Source organism: Amblyomma americanum, chromosome 1 (assembly GCF_052857255.1).
Source record: "Amblyomma americanum isolate KBUSLIRL-KWMA chromosome 1, ASM5285725v1, whole genome shotgun sequence".
Classification (NCBI taxonomy): Eukaryota; Metazoa; Arthropoda; class Arachnida; order Ixodida; family Ixodidae; genus Amblyomma; species Amblyomma americanum.
The window spans coordinates 144,922,696-144,947,642 of record NC_135497.1 but is presented as its reverse complement, the minus strand read 5'-3'; the positions used below and the strand labels follow the sequence as shown (position 1 = coordinate 144,947,642).

General features: G+C 45.4%; 1 protein-coding gene across 2 annotated transcripts; it reads right to left on the bottom strand.

Moving 5' to 3' along the window:
- Positions 1-385: 385 nt before the first annotated feature.
- LOC144113814 (F-box only protein 22-like) lies at positions 386-21,110 on the bottom strand. 2 transcript variants are annotated; one of them, XM_077647149.1, is made up of 4 exons: positions 20,425-21,110; positions 18,981-19,194; positions 15,621-15,843; positions 386-1,454 (listed from the first exon to the last, which is right to left on the bottom strand). In XM_077647149.1, the coding sequence occupies exons 1-4, from the start codon at positions 20,707-20,709 to the stop codon at positions 821-823; spliced, it is 1,356 nt and encodes a 451-aa protein (XP_077503275.1). In that variant the 5' UTR covers positions 20,710-21,110; the 3' UTR covers positions 386-820. The 2 variants fall into 2 exon arrangements, with proteins under 2 accessions (XP_077503275.1, XP_077503276.1); XM_077647150.1 differs by lacking the exon at positions 20,425-21,110 and adding an exon at positions 20,325-20,351.
- Positions 21,111-24,947: the final 3,837 nt, after the last annotated feature.

The following is a 24,947-nucleotide window of genomic DNA, read 5'->3' as shown; positions in this document are numbered from 1 at the left end:
ATAGATAATTTACAAATGTGGTCATGTGGTGGGCTACACAGATGGTGGACTTCAGAACATAATGGCTTTTTATGCGATTTTCAATGTTGAATTAAAATTATAAATGCTTGTTTTGTTGATATGGCAGTGCTCAGTTCACACAATGTGAGGCACGATCTTTTCATTTCCACCATAATCTCAAGACACGTTTTGATCAGTGGTTGGTCCCTTTAACAAGAGCAACCAAGGGTCCATTCACATACCAGTCGAGGCAATCGATATTTTGTGCAAATTTACCAAAAAGAAAAATGCAAACCAAATGCACAACAAAACAGAGGGTACTACTCATTCAAAGTAGAGACCACACTGGTAAGTTGCACAAGAGTGAGCAAAAATAGAGCAGAAAGACAGACTGCCACTGGCTTTATTCAGCGATCGGTGCCTTACCAGCTACACCAAGCAAAAGAATACAAGTCCTGGTCATGATAGGGCTTCCTTGTGCAAAGCTCGACTGAAGTTCAGAACCCCTCGCAAACTTTGCTCTAGCCAAGGATGGGCACAGCAGCACAAAAAGGAAGTTTTCTCACAAGTGCGAATATGTTTGACCAGAGCCTGACTTCCTTGCAATGGACTTGCACTATCTGCTCTTGTGGCCAATGTTCAACCAGGCCAGTGTCATGCCAAATGGACAAAAACTAGTACAACCTCACATTGAGACACCTAGTTTTTCTTGCTTGGGGCATTATGCACACAAAAAAAAATTGGTTCTCTAGCCCCATGGTAGGCACTGCAGCATAGTGCAAATATGTTTGATCATTGCCTGCTTATCATGCAAGAGCAACTATTTGCATTTGCCCAAGCACAGCAGAACAAAGACAGTGGTGTAGCCATGCAGGCAGGTAAAGTCTAGGGTTTTAGCTGCCACTGGCTCATTAGATGGCACACAATTGACTCCAATTTCTCCCTTTCCGAAAATGCCCATCAGTGGTATGCCTGGGAACACACGTGCAAATGCATCTGCCTCGATGTTGGACTTGCCGTGGAGCTTGGAACCACGTGCTACACAAGCAAACATGAAACCCACGGTAGAGCACTTGTCCCAGGTGTCAAATCCAGAAGTCTTCTTCAGCCTGGTCAACTCTCGTTCAACTGCCCGAGTACCTCGCACCGTAGGCTGCAGTATTATTGACACAGAGCGCACACCATCTCCGGAAAAACAGAAGCCACCAATAATGGCAGACTCGTCAATGCCTTTCTGGCCATCTTTCACAGTCATGTTGTCAAGGACTGCTCCCCCAAGGGCAAAGCGCCGAGCGCCGCAGCTGGCAACAAAGTCATCCACCACTTCGTACATGAAATGCTCATCATCATCAAAGACCAAGTCGTTGACAGCAAACCACAGGACGCACTTCACATCCAGGGTCTCATCGCCCACGGGGAGTCCCACAAGGCTTTTGAAGTTGTCACTGGCAAACCTGCATTGTGCATGCAAGGAAAACTTTAGCAGGGAGCTTAATGTTTACATTCCGAAGGTGACTCCTGCAAGCATGCAGAAAATTGAGAGGTCACCAAGGTGTGCAAGCAGCTAAAGAATCAATTCCAATAAACAAAGCAGTGAAATAAAATGCTCCATTTGATACTAAAGTACACAGGTGAGAACATGAGAACGCAATGCTTTAAACAGCTTGTTAAAAGGAAGCTCCCAGAACTCCTGCCTTTGCCTCTAGGACAAAGAAAAATCAGCAGCAGCTGCACGCACTCCTGCCCCCAAGAGTGCAGGCACTCCCACGCCCACCTGGATAACTGGCCAGTTCACACAATGACGTACACCATGAAGCTGACACCATTTGCCCTAAAGAAAGTATCTTGTGGTTACTGCTGTAAAAACGAACACAAAATTAAATTCTCAATCTCACAAGAAAAACCAACAGGCCTCAGATGGAGTGGATTAAGCAAAGAGGACATTATCTCCAATCTGCAGCACATAAAGGACGTTGCACAATGGCTCCAACTCACAGTATCCAGGCAGGCTCCATGCATTGTGCCATCAAAATGCGCTCATTTCTTAGCTATGTATAATAAGTAGAGGCTGCGTAGAACCGTGAGGTCAAGCGTGGATGAGGATTTCTGGGAAATTTGCTAAACCACGCACACAACTGCAAGCAAGATTGGTCAATTGAAACTTGCCTTGCTAATCTGAATGAGGCAGTAAGGTGCCAGTATTTGATGAGAAAATATAGCAGAGAACAGAGCTGGGCAAAGGGCTGCATCATGACCTGTCTTAGGGAATTCCACAGGAAAGCTACTGGGGACAGTTCAACCGGTACCGTTTTGTATGTGCATGTCACATTGGCAGGGGAAGTGCCAACATTGCAGCTTCCAGAAACTACATTGGTCAACTACAGACAGCTGCACCCAAACAAAAGAAAACGGGCCAAAGCCTCTCAACGCAGCATGCTAGATATGTACCGCAGTAAGCCTGCATCCGTTGCCACCTGAACTTTGCCTCGCGCAGACCTTACTGTACCATATCTGCACAAATGTAACTTGAGATTTTTTATCCTCAAATCGCCTGCTTCAGACTGTACTTCGCATTATATTCAGAATATAGGTATTAACACTGCCTCATCCATACTGGCTGGTAGTTGTAGAATACACCAATGGGATCACTGTGGCAAAGCCCTCACGTTGACAGTGTCATGAAACGAGTGGGGGATGCCAATAGAATGCTAGCTTTAGCACTGCCTGCTGAGTCAACAAAAAGATGTCTGTGAGCCACGTTGTTTCACGCGCTGCTCCTATGCTCACTGACGGCCAAGGTGTTCTAGGAGCCATTTAAATCCTCAGTCGGTGATGCTGTCGCTGCCCATGATGTGGCCTCATCTGCAAGGAGAATAGTGTGAGATGGTTGTTTCTCGTAGAAAATGCCTGCAGGACTGGCAGTGGCCGTGATTTCGCTGCAAGGTAAAACAGAATGCCAACGTCAGCACAACCTGTGGGGCAAACAAAAGATGTCTGTGAGCCACGCCCACTCCACAAATTGGGAAACGCTGGCTCTCCATATAACAATGCTGCCCGATATCACTAACCAGAATCTCATGTCATATGTCAGAATATTTTATTTTATTTTATTAATTTTATTAAATAATATCATTTTGGTTACTTTATTTACTAATAAAAGTTCCATCGAATCTTTGACCACCACTTACTTACCGACTGAATTTTCTTTAAATTTTCTAACATTCGACAGTTTCTCACAGGATGCCACTCTTAAAATTGCATTAACTTAACCTTAAAGGTGCACTGCAATGGTGTCTACCGGACGTAAAGAAAACCAAAATACTGTTAGATATTAATTGCCTATCATCCTCCCAAGCCAAAATTTTCAATCTAGCGTATGTAGCACTAAAGATATCGATGATTCAGAATGGCCTCCACATTTTCACTCTCAACTCATAGACCGGAGCGAGTGAGAAAAAAACTGATTACAGACCAGGAATGCACTCCGTCCACGAAAGCTCACTCAGCCAAGCCAGCTCAGTTCGTTACTTTTTTTTTTTTTTTTGCCACGGGTTCACCCCCACGGCTAGACAAGAGAGGAGAGAATGGAAGGGAAACCGCGAATTCTGTCTGCTTCATCTACCAACATTGTTGCCGTTTTTGAAGAGCTGGTGACAGCCCCTTATTAATGACGTCACACGTGCCTTATGATTTTGAAAGGTGGAATCGGTGCGAGAAAATGGCACCGGATGTCGCCGGGAGGCACGGGAATGGAAATTTTAAAAAAATTTGTAAATTATCGTCCTACTTTTGAAGATTTGTGCACAGCATGAAAGCTCAGTAGCTTTTGCTCTACGTAATTCATGCATTTATAGCCACTTTCAAACTGTTTCATGGGTTCGTTAATGCTAAAACTTGAACATTGTTCAAACACTGCCTGTGTCACCATTTTTAGTTCATAAACTGTAACAATTGCACTTAATCTTGTAGCTCGGTCCTCTTTTGTATGCTTCACGACTTGCGTTTCGGCTCCCTTCTCCCAATCTACACAAAAAACCACCTGCCCTAGTATTTCTAGCATTCGCCTATTCATTGATGACTGTATCGTACTTCAAGAGATCACTAATGACCATCAGGATGTTAATGCAGGCTGAAATTATTTGTATTTTTGACTGGTGCAACCGAAGTCTTGTGCAACTTAACACTACTAATTGCAATATTTTGTATGTATCACTACTGAATTAAGGGGGGATGAAGGTCTTAAAAACTTGTTTTTTATTTGTCAACATAACATGTAGAAACTTGCCACACAGATGTATCATAGAATGCCAATTTCAAATATCTCACCTGGAAAGAAATTTATAGCAAAATAACATCCCAATTAGGTCATTTCTTACGGGCCTTTATGATAATTTCTCAGTTAAAAAAAGCTTTTTTAAGAATATGAAGACATTTCCAAAAGTCCACCACACATCTTAAAGCTTTCCTTTTTCCTTTAAACATGACAGATTAGCAATTAGGCCAACTGTGGGATAATTACTGGCACATCGCTTTTTATTTACAACTTTGTTATTCACTTATGATCAACAGAACGAATTTGGAGCCATTTTATTAGCTTTAGGATGTGCTGTGGGCCTTTGCAAATGTCTCCTTATTTTAAAAAAAACTTTCTTTAACTGATAAATTACTATAAAAGTGCTTAAGAAATGACCTAATTAGGATATGTTAATTTGCCATATATTTCCTTCCAGGTGAGATATTTGAAATCTTATGCATTATTCAATATCAGCATCCTATGATATACCTGCATACTAAGTTTCAGCAAGATATGTTAACAAATAAGAAAAAAATTTTTAGAACCCTCATACCCCCTAAGTCCAGGTGTCTATAATCTAAAAAATAGAGTGGTGCATGAATACTAAAATTTCTGAACACAAATCAAATACAAATATGAAAAAAATGCCTTTGAATATCAAATCGAAAATCAAATATCTGTTCAGTATGAAAAAAATATCTGATCAAGATAAATGGCCAAATGCTGCTGACCATATTTTTTTTCTCTGAAATCACATGATCATTGCAACTGAATTAAGCAAAACTGGAGTGACTAAGCACCATACTAAAAAGCATATGGTATACACAGAAACACATACTCCTTGACTGGATACCACAACAGTATGCAACCTGTAACGTGGTGACATGCAAAATGAGCGACAAAATCAAATCCATGAATTGACACATGACTGGTAACTAAATGTAACAAGATTGGTGTTAAAACCTTATTAACGCAGACTTGAAGGGAAGAAATGTAAAATGACCCTAATTATCCATTATTCAAAGGCTGAGTTATACTAATATGCACCCCAACCTCAAGAAAAAAAAAACTGCCGAAAATGCAGTGAAGCCTTCTGAGGAGGCTCCATCATGAAAAACCCGTGACGAGTGCGTGGTTTCGGCAAGCTGAAAGAACAACACAGATGCAAGCGAGGGGAATGTACATCGGCACTGGAACAGCGAGACTCCCCCTAAAAAGAAAATGAAATGACTAGTAACAGACCAGTTGGCGTCTGAGAGCAAAGCTGCTGAATATGCATCCGACTTCCGCCATCGCTGCGTGCTGGCGGCGAAGCTTGGAAATCGAAACTGCATGGCCAGGCTATTTTTTGGTCTAGCGACAAGGGCCTCCCTATCATCGTAACACCTGCAGTTATGTGCATGTCAGAGGTGTGCGGGCTCTCAATACACGATGCAATAGGCTGGGTTTTTACACGATCGCTTGCATTGCAGTGACCCCTTGACTTTCCTCTTTGGGAGCCTCATATAAAATTCCACAAGTGGGCTTTCTAGCATATCATAGTTAACCAAAATAAGATGGCGGAGCACACGCTAGGAGAGTTGTGAAGATGACAGGCCGAATGCCATGAGAGTGGGCATTAAGTATGCAGCACATTATGAAAGGATCGAAGAAAAAAAATCTAGTGTTTTCTCGTGATGATTGTTCGAAGCAGGTGGTAGGCCATTATGTTCTCATCACGTGTGATAAGTAGGAAAGTCTACTTGTGGAATTTCACATAGGTCCGAGGCTAGCAATGCCCAAATGTGAACGGATAAACAATGAAGAAAGCGAAGAGGACACCTTTGTACTGCTTTCCTGACACTTTAAACTCATCTTCAGAAAATCTGCCATAATATTGTGGTTTTGCCATGGTGTCAGATTTATGAAGGTTGGCTACATATTCGGCTGCTGCTGAATATTTGGAAATTCTCAAATATAAATTCCTCAAACTGAATATGAACTGAAAAACAAACATACTCGACTCATATTCGATATTTTAAGTATTTGCACAACCCTGAAATATGCATGGTAAAACAGCGCGGAAAAAACACGAGGACGGAACAAACACTACGACACGAGCGCTGACTTTCAACTGGTGATTTATTACGCACGTGTGTACATATACTATTCCCGCCAAACACTAAACAGAACAAAAAATAAATATTCAAGAAACACTGCATCATCACTGAACATCTTAAATCTACCTTGCTACAAATGCATGCTCCAAACAGGTGATTTCGTGGTTAGCCAACAATAATGAGGGCTTGCTAATACATGCTGCACCCCCCTTGTCAATGTGATATGCCGCTACTAGTTCCCTTAATATCTGATCTTTATGTTTGAAGATGACGGATGTCTGATGAAGCGATGGGGCGCACGTGTGCTTAGGATGCCTGCAGTGCAGCGCCGAATTCGAACTGGCTGCCCTGTCCAAAGAATTGTGATGCTCTCTCAGCCGTTCGTTAAGACATCGCCCAGTCTGGCCAACATACCAACCACCGCATGAAAGGGGGATCTTGTTTACTACACCTTCGACGCACTCAACCCTCCTCTCTATGTGTGCTGTGGTACAACCACCACCAATCCTCCCTCCTAGTAGGGACTCTCGCTTCCGCTGCACAGCTCGGCAAATGTTGCTTAATTTTCTGCGAGACGAAAATACAACACTAACTTGAAATTTTCGCCCAACTTTCTTCAGACAGTGTGATAATGCGTGGACGTAACGGATGACAGCAAACTTCCGGCGCTTCGAGACTTCATCTTCTTGAGGAACACGCGTATGCTCCGATTTGATTTTGGCCATCAGCTTTTCACATAAGCTTCCGATAGTTGCCTCAGGAAAGCCAGTGTCTTTAAGCCTAGAAATCTGGCCTTGCACACCTTCCTCAATGATATGGACACACAACTTGTTGAGGGCGGCGCGAACACAAGACAGGATGATGCCATCGTTTACCAGCTTAGAATGCCCGGACTGAAAGCTGAGTAAGGGCTTGACGGAACGAGGCAAATACAGCCAGCAAACATGTCCGGGCTCAAGTCTCGGCTCCACATCCAAGAATTGTATCCTACCTTGGTTAACGGTCTCCGTGGCGAAAGCAAGTCCTTGACCATTTCTGACAAATGTCGTCACGACATCATGCGTGCATCCTTCGTTTCCAACAAAAACGAGGTAATCGTCCACGTATCTGTGTAATTTCAGTACACCGTCCGGTAACTCTCCTGCAATTGCTTTGTCAATTCTGCTAAGGAACAAGTCGCTTAGCAGCAGAGCCACGCGAGACCCAATGCATATCCCGGAACGCTGTATAAACACACTGTCATTCCATGCAACAATGGTGGACCGGAGGTACATACACAGCACTTCAAGGAAAGCATCAACAGATACACCGCAAACATTTCGGAAGCACACTTCGTCATTGTCCTCACTTATACATTCCCTTACAAAGCGCAGCAAACACTCATGAGGAATTGAATAGTGCAAATCCTCGACGTCCACGCTGAACACATGACAGTCACCAGGATTATTGTTCTGAAGGTACTCCAAGACGACGTTGGAGTTTCGCGTTCGGAAAGGGTCTTCAAAAGAAAGGGAAGCAAGCGCCTTCTGTAAGTAGCTGGAAACAACAAGCTGCCAAGTTCCCTTCTCCGAAATTATGGACCGAAACGGAAAGCTTATTTTGTGGGTTTTAACCGTAAAAAATATTTCAAGCGTGCTGCGTTCCGATTTCTTTACGGACTCGCGCAAACGGCCGAGACTGGCCTTTTTAAGAAGGGCAACGGCACGTCTCTTAACTTTTGCGGCATTCTCTTGCACTTGTAGAAAATTCTTGGAGATGGCGGCAAACGCTTTGTCCGAGAACATACTCTCCTTCATCACAACGAAGCACCCCTCCTTGTCTGCTATCAGCGGTCTCAGGTCGTTCGCGGCCAGGTGGTTCACTAATGCGCCAAACCCTTTTTGAGCCTTATGCTTGCCAAGGGAACCTTGGACAGCTGAGAAGCACTCGGAGACGCACTGCTGGTGATTGCCCTTGACTGGCCCAACTCTTCAACTGGTAATAGCCGTGGCTCAAAACAGAATTTTGGTCCCAGCTCCAGTGTCTTGCGATGGCGTTCTTCCACAACAGCGTCATCCAAAACAACTACCCTACCTCTGTTTTCTGTTTGGCGCTGCACTGCAGGCAAGCTAATCACACGTGCGCCCCATTGCTTCATCAGACATCCGTCATCATCAAACATAAAGATCAGATAGTAAGGGAACAAGTAGAGACATATCACATTGACAAGGGGGGTGCAGCATGCATTAGTAAGCCCTCATTATCATTGGCTAACCACGAAATCACCTGTTTGGAGCATGCATTTGCAGCAAGGTAGATTTAAGATGTTGAGTGATGATGCAGTGTTTCTTGAATATTTTTTTGTTCTGTTTAGTGTTTGGCGGGAATAGTATATGTACACACGTGCGTAATAAATCACCAGTTGAAAGTCAGCGCTCGTGTCGTCGTGTTTGTTCCGTGCTCATTTTTTCCGCGCTGTTTTACTATGAATAATAGTAACCAACTTGCTCAGCTTTCCATACTCCTGAAATATACGATACTTGAATTCATAACGTCATACTGCTACCATGAAGTATATATGTACAGTCGCGGACAAAATAATATGGACCATGCTTCCATGTTCAAACTCCACTGTCGCATTGAGCAACGAAAATAGAAATCTGTGGCACCTTTACGAGCAAGGGTAAAAGTAAACATTACTTGCACATAAATCAAACATCCACTACATTTCACTAGGTAACACGTCAGAGGACTCCGAAGTGTGGTCCATGTTGTTTTGTCTGCGACTTTAGATATGTATGGAGTACATATATATGGCACCGCAGTTATGATGTCACTCTCAGCGCTGATGTTCTTCCAGGTGCTGCTGCTATCGTTCTTGGGCCAGCCGTTGCCCGTCACACTGGCACCACTAAGGCTCGTCATTCCACAACCGCCTTCATGTCCTGATTACTCAAGTATTTGTGCGACCGGACCATCAGCAATAGGCAAAGCATCAAGATGTGCACCGCATCCCCCACCGCCAGTTATGGGCTCTACGCCATACTTGGTTCGGCAACATAGAGAGGTATCTGCTGACCCAGTAGCTCAAGAATATGCTCATTTGATCAATGCACTGGGCCATGGCACCAAAGTTATGATGGCGCTCTCACCACTGATGTTCTTCCAGGATGGTCAGCATGAGGCAAACTGTTACCGTGACAATAATGCTTGCTTTTTCGCGATGTCATGGCCACCCAATTCTTTCAAACGTGCTCGTGCTGCTTGGTTGTACCTCTGACGCCTCCTACTTCTTGGTGACGACACTGAATCCAACCCTGGGCCTATGACTAAGGCACAGGAGGACAAGCTAGACAATTTGGCCCTTGCGGTTCAGCGTTTAGAGACACGTATATTTGGAAACACTACACACTACAGTAACTACACAGCAATACTACTGTTTTGGAAATATTGAATAACGTTCTTAACATTTATATCGACCTAAAGAATGACTTGGATGCACTAACAAAGCGTGTTGTTGAATTAGAATCAAAATGGTGCCATCTGCTCAGCCTGCGGTAACTCCTAATTTAGGAACAATAAAATGCAAGACAAGAGTGATGACTTGGAAAACCGGTCTAGACGGTTGAATGTTATTTTTTAAGCCGTAACATATACAGACGATGAAACATGGGTGGCTTCGGAGCAGCTCGTGGGCAATTTTTGTTCCAGGAAACTTGCTGTCATGACACCATCAATTGTGAGAGCGCATCGTTTGGGTCGTTTCTAGTCGACGCAGCCAATCATTGCTAACTTCTACAACGATACAAATGTTGAATCGGTATTAAGTAATGGCTCCAAGCACAAGAACACAGACTTCAGCATCGCTTGTGATTATTCTAAAGTGATCCGGGTGAAACGCCGTCATCTATGGCAGTACGCAAAATCTAAAGAAACAGGGTGACCGCATTCGTCTCGCCTTCAATAAGCTTCACATTAACAATGATGCCTATGTGTCGGACATTGAGGCTGGTAGCATAGTGTGTGTTTCTCGGCACACCACAAAAGAATTACGTTCTTCTGCAGTCATTATTCAAACCAGACCGACGTTTCTTATCATTCACAAACATCACAATGTAGTACTGATGAAAACATTTTTTTGAAGCAAAAGCTTCACTATGGGAGCTCGTGCTTTGATCGCCGTGTGCCTAGTTTTCACCTTCAGCCGAGTTAGAGGTCAAATCATGGAAAAGAGAAAAAGAAATTGACTCAATATACATGACCGGGAGTTGAACCTGCGGCTGCGCAACAAATCTCTAAGTGCCGCTCAGCGAGACCACTAAGCTATCGCCGCAGCCAACACATCTCGTGTTAAACTGCACCACACTCCTGCACTGTGCATTGGAGAGCGCTGTCTTCATCAACTGCTATCTACTTCATCCTGCGGCACTGCCTGCTCACCGCCGTTTTCTATGTAGCACAAATCCGTGCTTTTGCTCCGATTCGAATGTAGTAAACATTCTCTGCAGTTTTTTTACTTTGCACTAACATCGGAAGTGCTGTTCCTAAAGGTGTTTAATTATCTTTACTGATTGAGTCATGCTCTGCATCAATAATAGCACTCACTGACACACGGCTCGCTGATATTACTCCTGATAACACAATTTTTTTTTTTTTTGTCAATGAAGAATGGTTCAATATCTTTCCATGTGATAGTCAAAACCGTAAAACAGGTAGTGTACTGTCGGTGTTAAAAAACGATTTACTAACTGTACCGGTAATGATTACTTCTTTCCTTGAATGTGTGTGGGTTTCTCTACAGTGTGATTCAATTGATGTAATCATTGTTGCTATTTACTGTCCCCCTAATATGAATGATTCGTTTGCTTCTGAAGTGCACCGAATTCTATGTGAAATATGTACGCGATTTCCAAACTCTACTCTACTCATATTTGGTCAATCAATTTTCCTAATATAAAATGATTCACACAATTCGTCACAGCAAGTGAAACTGAAGCTTATATGTTTATTCAGTCATGTTTATATTTTTCATTGTCGCAACTTATTACCAATTCTATGCATCATGCATCGAGCACTACCAACATTATTGACTTAATATTAACAAACAATCTTGATGTTTGCCCTGACATAATTCATTCAGACGGAATTTCGGATCATGACGTAATAATAAGATGCAGTATCCTATTTTTTTTAATGAAAAGAAGACCACTATTAAACAAATCAGATGTTACAGCAGGGTTAACTATGACAGGATTAACTCAGAATTAGATTATTTGTCTGCTCAGTTCTTAAATGAATATTTCTTGCGCACTGTTGAAAAAAATTGGAATTAATTCAAAAATGCTCTTACTAAGCTTAGACTTCGTGCCTCTCATATACATAAGATGTAACAGCAATGCACCATGGTTTAATCAGAAGTTGCGCCATATGAATAACAAGAAAAAGCTATTGTACCAGCAGGCGGTGAAAAGTGCGTTTTTCAAGCAGGTGAGAAAGGTACAAGAAAAGTGACAAAGAATATCAGTCACTCCTCAAATCCTTTCAACGTCATTTTTCAATCATGACTTGTCATCTCTACTAACCAACAATCCTTGTAAATTCTGGCGTATCAAAAATCCCGGCTTTGATCCTGACATTTTGCTTGCTGACTAATGGCATCACGATTAATGAATCTGAATACCTTCTGTTCAGTATTTACCAATAAAGAATTGGCTCATGTGCTGGCTTAGATATATTTGACGACATTTGCATGCCTGAAATAGTTATTAATGAAGTGGTTATCTTAGCTTTATTAAAAAATTTTAAAATCACTAGTACTTCAAATTATCTTGGTTTTAACAATAAGATACTTTATGCTTACATGCCTTTGTGTGACCGTTTCACATCACTGTCTTCCCCCCCCCTTATGTAATGTCCCAGACGGGATCTTTAAGGGTTCAATAAATGATGATGATGATGATGATGAAGTTCACTGCGTTGTAGCTCACCGGTGGGTCACGTCATTTTTTATGCTGTGTGGCCATGAACTCTGGATCCCACGATGAAGCCGTGAGACATATTTTATACAAGTTCTCTTCCTTAGACTTCACAATAAACTCTGACCTATGGCTTCATTATTGACTCAGTATTCGAGGCCCCACAGAATGGATAAATGATGTGACCTGGCGGTGACCCACAATGCAGTGAACGTGTTAAGAATGCATCTCAAAGCATTTGCGCAGTCTTGTCTTGTTTGCTCTCGCAATCATTATCAAATGAACTAATTCCTAATAATTTGCATATAGCCAAGGTAATACATATTTTCAAATTGGGCGAGCATTCCTCCCCACTCAACTATCGCCCAAGCTCATTAACCAGCCTTTTGCAAACTCCTCGAGCATATCATTCACAACCAAGTCATTAACTACCTCAAAGATCTCAGTATTGTTTTCAAATATCATCACAGCTTTCGCAAAGGTTTTTCATGTGACACTCAACTTGCTGGCTTTACTAATGACTTACATTCATCACTTGACACGGGCTTCCAGGTCGACGCAGTATTTCTAGATTTTTCAAAAGCTTTCGACTGGGTCTGTCATTACAGACTTCTAAAACTTGCACAGCTTAACAACCACCATAATGTGTTCTCATTGATTAATGACTCTCTCTCGTCTAGAATTCAGTTCACCTTGGTTAATAATTCTAACTCTTCTTCCTGGAAGCTCAGTTCCTCACTTTTTCTCATCCATATTAATGATTTACCTGCCTGTGTATCATGTAAAGTTCGGCTCTTTGTCAATGATTGCTTAATTTAGCCTAACATTACTAGTCACGCTGACCGCCAATCCTTACAATCTGAACTGGACAGTCAGCTCATGGCGCTCATCCTGGTTAATGACCTTAAATGTTTCTAAAACAAAACATGTCTTTCACTCATCAATCAGCCCTTATTCCAATCACTTACATTCTTAATGACAATACTGTAGATCTAACGACAATATAAGTGCTTTGGGGTGCACCTTCAGTTTGACTTGACATGGAGTCACCATATTGACCTCACCCTAGTGTCTGCGAACCGCTCTCACTTTGCCTTCTCAAACATGCCCCAATCCACATGAAAAAACATGCCTATACCACTCTTAATATGCCCTAAAATCGAATACGCCACGGCCATTTGGGACCCTGATCAAGCCTACCTAATCACTAACATCAAATCCTTGCAGAGCCGTGCTGTTCGTTTTATATGTTCCGACTGCTCACCTTTCAGAAGTGTCTCAGCATCTCAGCATTGATTTGATTTATGGGTGTTTAACGTCCAAAAGCGACTCAGGCTATGAGGAACACCGTAGTGAAGGGCTCCGGAAATTTCGACCACCCGGGGTTCTTTAACGTGCACTGACATCGCACAGTACACGGGCCTCTAGAATTCCGCCTCCATCGAAATTTGATCGCCGCGGCCGGGATCGAACCCGCGTCTTTCGGGCCAGCAGCTGAGCGCCATAACCACTCAGCCACCGCGGCGGCTTGCATCTCAGCATTAAAGAAACGAATATCACATCACTCTAAACTTGCTCATCTAACGCTCTTCCAAAGACTTTATCACCATCCATCGCTTCGTAATGATTTAATTCAGTTACTTCATGCCATCTGTCCACAATGTGATCATTCTTTCAAAGTTAAACGGGTGCAGTGCCCTTCATCGTCTTATGCCAACTCATTCATTCCTTGCACTATCACTGAGTGGAATAGTTTGCAATAGGACATCGCTACAGAAACTGACAAAAAAAATTCAAAGATCTCATTTGTTGTAATAGAAATGCATTCTGATTATTTGTTTTTTCTTTTGTTTTATGTCTTGTTATAATTATCGTTTTTATCGTTGCACTTATTCTTCTTAAAATGTGACACATTTATTAAAAATTTGTATCCTCCCCCTTATGTAATATAAACCCTCCCGGAGAGGGCCTTTAGCGGTAACGAAATATATAAAATGTCAAAATCTATCCGGTCCATTCATATTAAACATATAATGCTAATAGACTGCTCTAATACCTTCAATGCATCTTTTCTTCTGGTCCAAAATCCATAAAATTGCTTCCTACAAAACAATAGACCACACTAAATTTTAGTATGCCTGGACTGTATAGGCCAAAGCTAATTAATTTTAATTGATTCAAAACATAGCCACATGTTTCATTCTTCACAACTAGTCAGCTGGACTACAGTGCCTTAACCATGAAACAAAGCCTAAATTTACCCTCACCACCATTTTTCTCACATTTGCCTACTTCATAAAATACATACTTCCATAATACACAGATGTGTGATGAATTAATCTCTAATCCATCCTATCATTCTGCACACTGATCACTCCTACAAAGTAAGAATCATCTACTACCACTAACTTCCATTCTGAACGCTTTGTTCCCCACATATCATAAGACGAACTGCCTTCCTTGACTCATCGGCACCACTGATGACCACCAACACTTTCATAATGTGTTGTATAATTAGAAGCATAACAACTTTTACTTTAATTTTCTGCTGTTTCTTGTTCTTGTTCATGCCGTCTTGCATTTCTCCACTCCCTTCTGTAATGGCACTAGACCTTGAGGGCAATCATAAATGAAACGAAATGAATATAGTTTTTTTTTTTGCTGCTCTTTAAGATCTCTCAACAACCAGGCTCTTAAAGGGAAGGTGACAGAACTTGAAGACACTTGACATTAAGCATGTTGTCATATCACATTTTATATCTAAGAAGTTTATGACGCAATTTTCCAAGCAGAAATTACAAAACGCTCGAATAAAGTTCCCTTGATGCTCTGCCTTTCGCAACGCACGGAGGAAGTCGGGAGAGCCAAGTGGAAGCGACCGGAAACGACGTCATCGTTGCCTTGCGATGAGCCCGGCCCATTTCCTTTCTGTGCTTTTGCTGCGGCCAGCCGACCAGTGCCGAAGACATTGCCCACGCATTTTTAAAGCGAAAGCTTTACTACGCCAGCCATCAAGCCATTTCGGCTCGTTGCGCTGTATGCCGTATGTCGTATGCCATGGCCGACTTTGAGCCGCCGTTGTCTAGCAACGCCGCAGCCGCGCTTCTGTCTAGCAACGCTTCAGTCTAGCAACGCCGCAGCCGAGCCCTTCACTACGGCGTCCCTCATAGCCAGAGTAGCTTTGGGACGTTAAACCCCCTAAACCAAATCAATGGCATAAGCAAAAGGAACAGCACATTTATGTAGTAGGCTCTACATGTCTGTGGGTCTCACCAGTCACTAGGGTAGTTTTCAAAGCGAAGGTGATGCCTGTACACCATGAACGGTCGCACGCGAACACCCTCAGGCAGCTGGGCTGGGAGCAGCAGGCCCGAGATACCTTCTCCCCGTTCCAGCTCCACGGGGTACCCTGAGCCGCTCATGCCAACCACACCTCCAGCAGCTCCAAGCAGCAGATAACAGGAAGGTGGCAGGTGGCTCGCTAGGCGCTCAGCGGCTGCACCCAAAAGGTGCCTTATAAAGCATGTACATAACCACAGAAAGGCAACTAATTTACCAAAGTACAAATGAAGCAAACCATGCAGCATAACAGGAAGGTCCCACATGGAAAAGCGGTGAGGTTTTAGGCTGACCTGTGCCTCCTCTGAATGTTAATGCATGAACATTGCATGAAGTGGATGAAATGCTTGCACTTGAACTCTAAAAAGCAAATAAAACGCGCCCAGGGATTAAATTTTCCAACTGACAGTAAATTGGTAGTTATAGTGAGCTGAGAAACATCAGAAAGCAAGTCCATCTTCTTTTCCTCTTTCTTTGTTCCCAAATGTTAAGGTTAACCAAAATGCGCACAGAAAGAAATTTTACTGTATACTGCGCATATATAAATGCTCTTCCCCAATGAGGTTTTGGCATTCAAAGCTAAATTGTTTAAACTAAGAAACTTCTCATAAAATCTACTTTTTGCTTCATTTTGAACGGTGTGTTGCATTCACAGCTAGATGTTAAAGATTCCAGCTATTATGTAATCGTAGATACGCATGCCTGCATAGTTACATGTTGTTGATGCCAACTACTATAAAAGTTGTTTCACTTGAGACTGCTAGCAATTTTTAAAAACAGGCTTTTTCAATTAGAATTGCTCTTCCTTTGGCATAGCATTCTCAGCAGTGGTGTGCATCTGAATACAGCCATGACGTGTTAATTGGTAGGCTGGTTGACTAATATTTAATAGCTAACTTGTAAATTAACCCTTACAATCGGGCTCCTCATTTAGTGAGAGGTTTCTACCCACTATAAGCCATATTCATACCAGATTTTAGATTTTCGAAAATGCCCTTCTCCCCGCCGCTGCGGCACAGGAAATTTTGCACAAACAATTCTTAAATGCCCCTGAAAGTAAATGATGAGAAGCTTATGTTAGCAACCATGGGGTGCCTTGCCTAGAAAAAAAATGAAGCCTTGAGAGAAAATATTAAGCCATACACACACGCAATGCACAAGTAAGGTCAGCCATTTCCACATAATACCCTATATTTCCCCTGTTTAAATGCTGCAAACAGTTACAACAGCATGTTAAGCATACAAACTTCAAGCAGTTATAATGTACTGGGTGTGCGAGGTATATTAAAACAAACAATGTTGAGTTCTGGCAGAGAATCATATCTCCGGCAAAAATAGATATATTTCCACCAAACTTTGGGAATTGCTTCTGCTATTGTTTACTTCCCGAATTACTCAATAAATCTGCCATCCGCAGCAATAACAGGTTCAATTCGGCTTCGGAAACGACTGCATGCTCGAATCGGGTTGTCCTTATAGATCTTGGCCATTGAGTCAGCAATAGCGGCCTTCAGCAAGTCTTTCGTGTTATGTGGCTGTTCGTCGACCTCCGTCTCAACGACACTCCAGACACAGTAGTCAAGCGGATTTAAATCTGGAAAACTAGGAAACTAATAAGTTGGGAGTGACATGGTTGTGGAAGTTGTCGGCCAGCCACGCCGGGGTAATGCGGGCGCTGTGGGCGGGAGCCGAATCTTGCTGAAAGACCTAAGGGTTTCCTTTTGAAAGTCTCTATCCAGGCCTTTACAACGGTGTCAAGCATCTCCACATACGCAGCAGCATTTACGCAGAGTCCTTCTGCAAAAACGTGTGGTGGCATGATGTCACCCTTGTTGCTGACAACAAACACCCTCACACACGATGGAAATTTTGTCTGCATCACAGCAGGCACCTGATCAGTGCTTGCGCAAAGCCACCTGTCTTTACGGCAGTTAGCTTTTCGGCCTTGGTCAATGTTCTTTTCATCTGAAAAAAACAAAACAAACTAAAGCACTCCACGCTTCTCAGCTGAGAAGTGGTTCAAGTGCTTACTGAGCAAGTGGAAGAAACCTAGGTTCTCTTCCACTTGCTCAGTAAGCACTTGGACCGGAGCAGACAATTCTCCTAAGTTTTACCAGACATGAATTGCTACCTCCTCATGACATAGGAATGGTACCTCAACTCCTCGTGCACAGTTAGCCTGACAGTCGCTTCCACAGCTTACTTGGAGCTCTTTTGCAATGGCCCTCATTGACTTTCCTGGGTAATCATTCATGATGACTTGCAGCCGCTGGAGAAAATAACTGGTTCTGACAACATCCGACCGCTGACCGTGCTTTTTCCTTTTCACCACAAATGCCACGTCATCATCAGAGCGCATCAGTTCTTTCTGCACCTTGTCGACAAAATTCTTCACTGCGTTCCAAAATGTGGGAAGTTCAGAAAGGTGTGCGTTCAGGGGGATGAGGACTGCATGGCATCTTATTTCTTGCGTTAATCTGTACGCTTCCATCTTGGAACAAACTATGAAATATGAATAACAAGATGACAGTAGACAAGCTGCTGCATGCCTAGATAGATGTGGCGAGACTGCTGGTGCATAGGGAGGTAGGGAATAGTGTACTCAAATACCTCGTGCACCCAATACAAGCCAAATACATTTTATGCCTAAAATGTCTAAGATGTCTAAAAGGCACACCCTATCAGATCCCCAGTGTTTTCGTGAGAGTACTTAGAGTATAATCAGGGATAAAGAAGCTTTCCTTTTGACGAGCAGGTGTATAGGCGGTGCAGGGAGCTGTCTATGGTTCGTGCACTCCTTGAACATGCGCATTAATATGGATCTCACTCTTGCGTGACACTGTGCATAGCCGTAAATTAACTAAATCACGTGTTCTTACGTTCACCTCAGAAGTGGATGGCCCTGTACATGCAAATTCAAAGATGCAGTACAAGCATTCTTGAATTATAGAACATATACAGTAAATTTCTACACACTGCACCTTAATGCAATGAAACTTGTGCACAAACACCAAAAGAGCAAGAACAAAATTCTTGCCCTTATGCCAGAACTAGTGTGGACCAACAGCCAATTAAGCCACAAGGTTCTGCATCTGCTCAAACCTTGCTGGCTACTTCTGACAAAGGCTACATTCACCTGAGAACAAGTCAAATTCAACCTGAGGCAAACCAGGTGACAACATGCAGCAGCAGCTGATTCCTGGCTCTCAACTTGAACAATTATGACGCTGACAAGCCAGCACAGTGAGCAATGGCCCTAAGTCAGCCCTTCACTATTTACTATCAATAGCGTACCATTGTTCCAGTTCTCAGCTCGGTATGAGCAGCATTTAGCAGCCTTTTCGGGGGCATCCAGGTAGCGATACATGTGATGGGTTCCAAATACTAATGCATGTCGTGGCTCAGACCATGCATCTCTCAAGCACTGAAGGAAACTCTTTGAATTATCTCCCCATGCATCTCTGCTTGGCTCTCCATGAGTGCATGCCTTGCGTTTGCGGTTCAGAGTCTGCAAAACAACGAACAGGTTGAAGTCAATCACTTGAAAAGCTTAGTTTCGAGAGAGAAAATGTATGAGAGGACTGTGGAAACAGATTCGCTAAACGTTTCAAGTTTAGACAAAATCGTCAGAAAATGTTCTAGAAACCAGAAAACCTCTTATCAGATCACCATACTTGCACCATCACTCAACACCACCTTGAAGGCTTGGTACAAAATAAATTGTAAGCATTTCCATGGCCCAGGTGAAAATTTCTAACTGGTTTTCAACTGGTCCCAGTATTTCTGGTTTAAGGAACAGATTTCCAATTGCAAATGGGACCAGTTGCATCTGGGACCAGTTGCATCTGGAACCAGTTGCAATCCCAGATGCAACTGGAACCCGTTGCAATCCCAGATGCACCTGGAACCCGGTGCAATCCCAGATGCATCTGGGACCCGTTGCAATCCCAGTTGCATCTGGGACCCGCATCTGGGACCCGTTGCAATCCGAGATGCATCTGGGACCCGCATCTGGGATCATGCATCTGGGACCCGCATCTGGGACCCGTTGCAATCCGAGATGCATCTGGGACCCGCATCTGGGCCCCCATTGCAATCCCAGATGCATCTGGGTCCCGCATCTGGGTCCCGCATCTGGGCCCCCCATTGCAATCCCAGCTGCGACGGGGGCCTGCAGCTATATATTCATTCTGGGTTAGACTCAGGAACGGAGTTTTAAGCTACAGTTGAGGGCCTAGCTATTTACAATTATTAGACAAAACAACAAACACAGTCTAATATTGGCTGGCCTGAGCAACTTAATCGACATAAATGGACCGCCGCAATCGTGAAAAGGTACAAGGTATTTTACGATAGATATTTGCACGAACTTCAGTGAACAGCTCTTCACTACTACTAAAGCTCAGTAATGCAAACCATTTTTGGTATGTAATCATGCATTCAAGCGTATGACAGACCAAAACGCGCCATTACAGCTAGAAATTTTCCACACCGGAAACCGGCATATATTAAAAGCTCCAAGCTCCCTTTCAAGAAAAAAGAAAACTCCAATACTGGTGATGCGTCGTTCTGCACGTTTGCACCACAGAACGAGAGACACGAAACTGGGAGGCATCGAACCGAAAGCGCAAAACATACGCAAACGAGCATCAGACGCCATGCGTAGCACAGTGGCATTACAAAGAGAACACAAGGTGACACCTCCGAAGCAGACACATAGCAAACAAACGGTAATTACCTCGAAACAGTGAAGAAAATTGCTGCGTTTGCTTTTGAGACGTTTAGCCGTTGAGTTCCAAAGAGTGCAAACCTGAGCGCAAACACAGAGTTGGCGGCAGCTCATGTAACTTAATATAAGCTCAGAAAGCTCAGGCGAGTGGGACAGTACATGGCCAAATACAGAATAATGTGGTTCTTTCTCCTCAGAATCCATGGCCGAGCTCTTTCGAGCGCGAGCTGCTGCAGCCACGCTTGCCGCCTGGCGCGTTCGTGCATTGGCTCGCGCTGCTCGTTTTGCCGACATCGTGGTGCGGAAAAGCAACTATAGAAAACGAAAGTTGAGCTTGCACTGGTTGTATACATATATACTGTCATGTCCGGGAGGTCATTAAAACCAACTTAACGATGTTTATAAAGAAACAAGCAAAGAAGAATTTTTTTTGTAAAAGCAGGAATCCTAATTTCTTCCCGAACGGGTTCAGCCGCAATTGTGCATGTTTGCTTGCCACTCAAAATTAGGCACTAGGAGGGAGCATGGCATGGAAGCAGCGCCTGCGGCGCCTGGTTGGTGCCTCCAGGCTATGGTGCTGCTGTTGCTGTCGGTTGGTCTACGGCAGCGATGGCTGCGGTCTGCGGTGTTGCCGCTTGGAGGTTCGCTTTGAACTCTGCGAGATTTTCCGTTGCTCACCTTCCACTCTACTTCTTGTTCTGAAAGGCTGGCGGGCAGGGCTTCGTGAGATGTACCCGTCGTCTGCTATTCCAGTGTTGCCAATTTACTGCGTTGCCAGACTACAAAATTCCCAGTGTTGCCAGGTTTTAGTGTTGTCAAACTTTAAGGTCAAACCCAGAGTGGCCAGACCTCTCCATACACCCCCCCCCCCCCCCCTCTCTCTCACGTTCCTGCCTCGCTCTCGTGCCATCGCGCCGGAACCGCCAAGCTCGTTAGAATAGGAAACATTGGTTGCGCTTTCTAGACAATCACATGTAAGAAGACAGGACAGGCGCAATTGTCCTGTCTTCTTACATGTGACTGCCTAGAAAGCGCAACCAATGTTTCCTATTGCAATGAACCAACTTGCCCAACAACGCATCCTGCTAAGCTCGTTAGAGCAGCGCAGTTTGGAGCGGCCGTCGCCTGTTCGCCAAGCTAGAGAGCAGGTCCGTGGCGGTTGTCTAATTGGTTTCTTCTGAGGAATCCCGTACTTCAAACGAGCCAAGATGGCGCCAAGGCCACGGCTGATGTCAACAGCCGGAGCAACAACCTCGGCGGTGGCGCCACTGGCAGCGATACACGTCACTCAAGGGCGAAACGTGTAAACAAGGGCAAATTGTTGAAGGGCGCGCGCATGCCAGACTCGCCACGCGGCGACATAAAGATCGTGTTACACCCATAAGGCGGGCTCCACCTGAGTGACGTGACCCGCGTTGAACTAAGTCGTACAATTTCGGCGACGGCACAAATCCCCGCCAATGAAGCAAGTGAGGACGTCGTGTGCCCCAACCTCCATCAGAATATCGTCGTGGTGAGCACCTTCAAGAGAGAGCACGCCGATCGATACGCTGCAGTAGGAAGAATCGACATACGCGGCACGGCGCACGAAGTACCTACGAAGCGGCCCCCACGGCACGGTGAAGGGCGTCATAAGGGGCATCCCGCTCGAGGGTACGGCCCAGGAGATTCAGGCCAATGTTGTGCACAAGCATAACCCAACGGCCCTACAGGCAAACCGAATCGGTAAGACCCGATCAGTCGTCATTGCCTTCGAAGGGCACAAAGTACCCAATTACGTGATTACGGTAACCTGCTCACGGAGTGCACGTTACACAGAAAACAAATCGACGTATGCTATGCGTGCGGAAGAGTGGGCCACAGAATGGACGTGTGCCCGGATCCTTCGAACACGATCTGCCGATGGTGCGGAATCTCCAAACCCGCCGAAGACCACGGATGCGTGAAGTGTGGCCAGTGCGGAGGCAAACACCTGACCGCGGACAATTAAGGCCTGCAAAGCCCGCTTCAAGACGCCCTACGTCGTCCGCCGGCAGCGCTGGGAACGGCGCCGAGCAGAGGAAGAAGACGCCGGGAGTAGGAACCGAGACAAGAGAGGTCCTGCAGGCGGACTCCGCCGTAGCGACTCCAAACGGGGCCGGTCACACACGCCAGGTCGGAGCAGCAACAACAGAGGCGGAGGAAACGGCCGCCAGAGTCGCTCTCGATCGAAGACACCATCCGGGGGCGGCAACGGTGCCGGCAACCGCCGCTCGCGCTTCCGGGCCAGTCCGGGACCTGGGGACAGTTCGAGGCCCTGGAGCGAGTCAACCGGACGCCGAGGGATCGCCGAGAAAAAGGTGGGCTGGACCAACAGGGCTCCCGTCGCTCCAACCAGCGACACTGAATTCCCACCCCTCACCCCCTCCCAACCCCTTAACTCACAAGCGAATCCGCAAAAGGACAGCAGCGAATTGATAGAGCTTAAGAGGATCATAGAGCGCCAAAACGCTCAGATCCAGGAGCAGACCGCCCAAATACGGGCGCTTATAAGATCGAAACGCTGGCAAGTAACGGCAGCTCGGCAAATGAAAGACTCCAAAACAACAGCACGGCGGCAAACAACGCCGCAGGCTTGCGCAGAATGCCGCGGAGGGACCCGCCTTCACCCCGCATAGGGCGGACGGAGAGAGAGGCTGGGACCACACAAAGTGCATCAAGTAATCAAGAGGCGATGGACGCCGAAGAGCCCCGCGAGCGGAGAGGCAGCGGCGACCGCACAGATCGCGACCACGGCGACGTCACAGATCCCACGAGGAGAGCTGATGGCCATCTTGGCCGCAACTTCCCAAATTAATGAAAGGCTAGGCAAAATTGACGCCCGCCTCGAAGCTGTTGAGAGTCAGCCTCACACGCCATCAGTGAGGCACAAGCGCCTGGGGCCAAAAGTAGCCTCAACATCGGTGAGGAACCGCTTCGCGTCCCTGAAAAAGGAGCGGGCCGAAAAAATCAGACGCGATCGCGAAAAGGCGCAGTTGACTCAAGACGTTCGGAAACGATGATGCAGAAGCCAAGTAAGAAGCACAAGAAGAAGACTTGGGGAGAAACTACCATAACTTACCAATGGAACTGCCGCGGGATTCGCAACAAAGAAGCGGAACTAATGTTACACATTGACGGGCAAGAAAACAAGCCCGATGTAATTGCTCTACAGGAAACAAACGGGAAACCTAGACTCCCGGGGTACGTCATTTACACGGACCCCACGTAGAACGGAACGGCGGTGCTCATCCGCAGCAACGTGGCGACAACTCAGCATGTCACGGCGCAGGGCGGATGCGAGCACACGCTGGTCGAAATTCATGCCAGAGAAATTGGCAGCTCGGGCAATTTATTTGTAATGAGCGCGTACTGCCGGCCGTCCTAACGACAGTACGAATTTGACCGCATCGTGAGCCGGGCGAAAGGGTTGGCGGGGACCAGGCCGCTCCTGATTCTCGGCGACTTTAATTCCCCTCCCACAACGTGGGGTTATCAATTCCAGACCGAGAGGAAAAGCACTGGCCAAAGCAATGGAAGATCACGAGATGGCCCTCCTGAACGAGCCGTACGTGGCCACCAGAAGAGGCAATTAACAGTGTCGCTAGGGACACCACGCCAGACTTGTGGTTATCGGGCACGCTGGACGTCTCCTGGAGAAGCGAAGAAGTGGACCTGGGGTCTGACCACAGCGTGATCGGCATCACGATCCGAAGCTCCCGATATCGGGCTGTGCTGGGGACGGCGCGGATAACGGATTGGGACAAGATGAGAAAGTTTACCCAAAAACGAGAAGAGGCGTCCGAGGAAGAATCGGGACAAGCTGAAGTACAACAGACCTACGCCAAATGGCCGAGAGACCAGAAGAAGGCCCTCGAAAAAATTACCCAAGCAATCACAACGACGTCGCAGACACCGTACATGAACGCCAGACTGACCCACATGTGGGCGGCCCGGCACTCGTTAACGCGGCGGTGGAAACGTCAGACACAACAGAAAGCTGGCCAAGCGTATAGTAGTCTTGAACAAAGAGATCGCCGAGTATGCGGCCAAACTATGTAGGGAAAATTGGCTGAAGAACTGCGACGGCCTGCAGGGCAAGCTCTCGACGGGGAAGACGTGGTGTCTCTTGAGGCATCTCATCGACCCGCTGAGTAGCAAAACTGCGACCAATCGCAACCTCACCAAAGTATTGAACACGTACAAGGGAGATGGCCGCAGGCTCCTGGAAGACCTGAAGGCGAAGTACCTAAAGACAGAGCAAGGCCAGTACCCGGTGCCCGAGAGGTACGAAGGACCCGACAACGAAGAGCTGGACCGGCCGTTCACCATGACGGAACTGTGGACAGCGATAGATGACAGTAACAAGAGCAGTGCACCCGGCAGGGAGCCATAACTTACCAACTTCTCGCTAACATGAGCAGTACAGCGGCCCGCGGCCTCCTAGAGCACATCAACGAAGCCTGGGAGAGCTCACGGTTGCCGAAGGAATGGAAGGACGCCGAGGTCCGCTT

Coding starts and splice junctions, on each gene's coding strand:
- LOC144113814 (XM_077647149.1), bottom strand. CDS start 20,709: ATGTCGGCAAAACGAGCAGCGCGAGCCAATGCACGAACGCGCCAGGCG. Junction 15,844..18,980: donor AGCTGAGAACTGGAACAATG/GTACGCTATTGA, acceptor TTTTGGGTGCAG/CCGCTGAGCGCCTAGCGAGC. Junction 1,455..15,620: donor GAAAACTACCCTAGTGACTG/GTGAGACCCACA, acceptor TGCACAATGCAG/GTTTGCCAGTGACAACTTCA.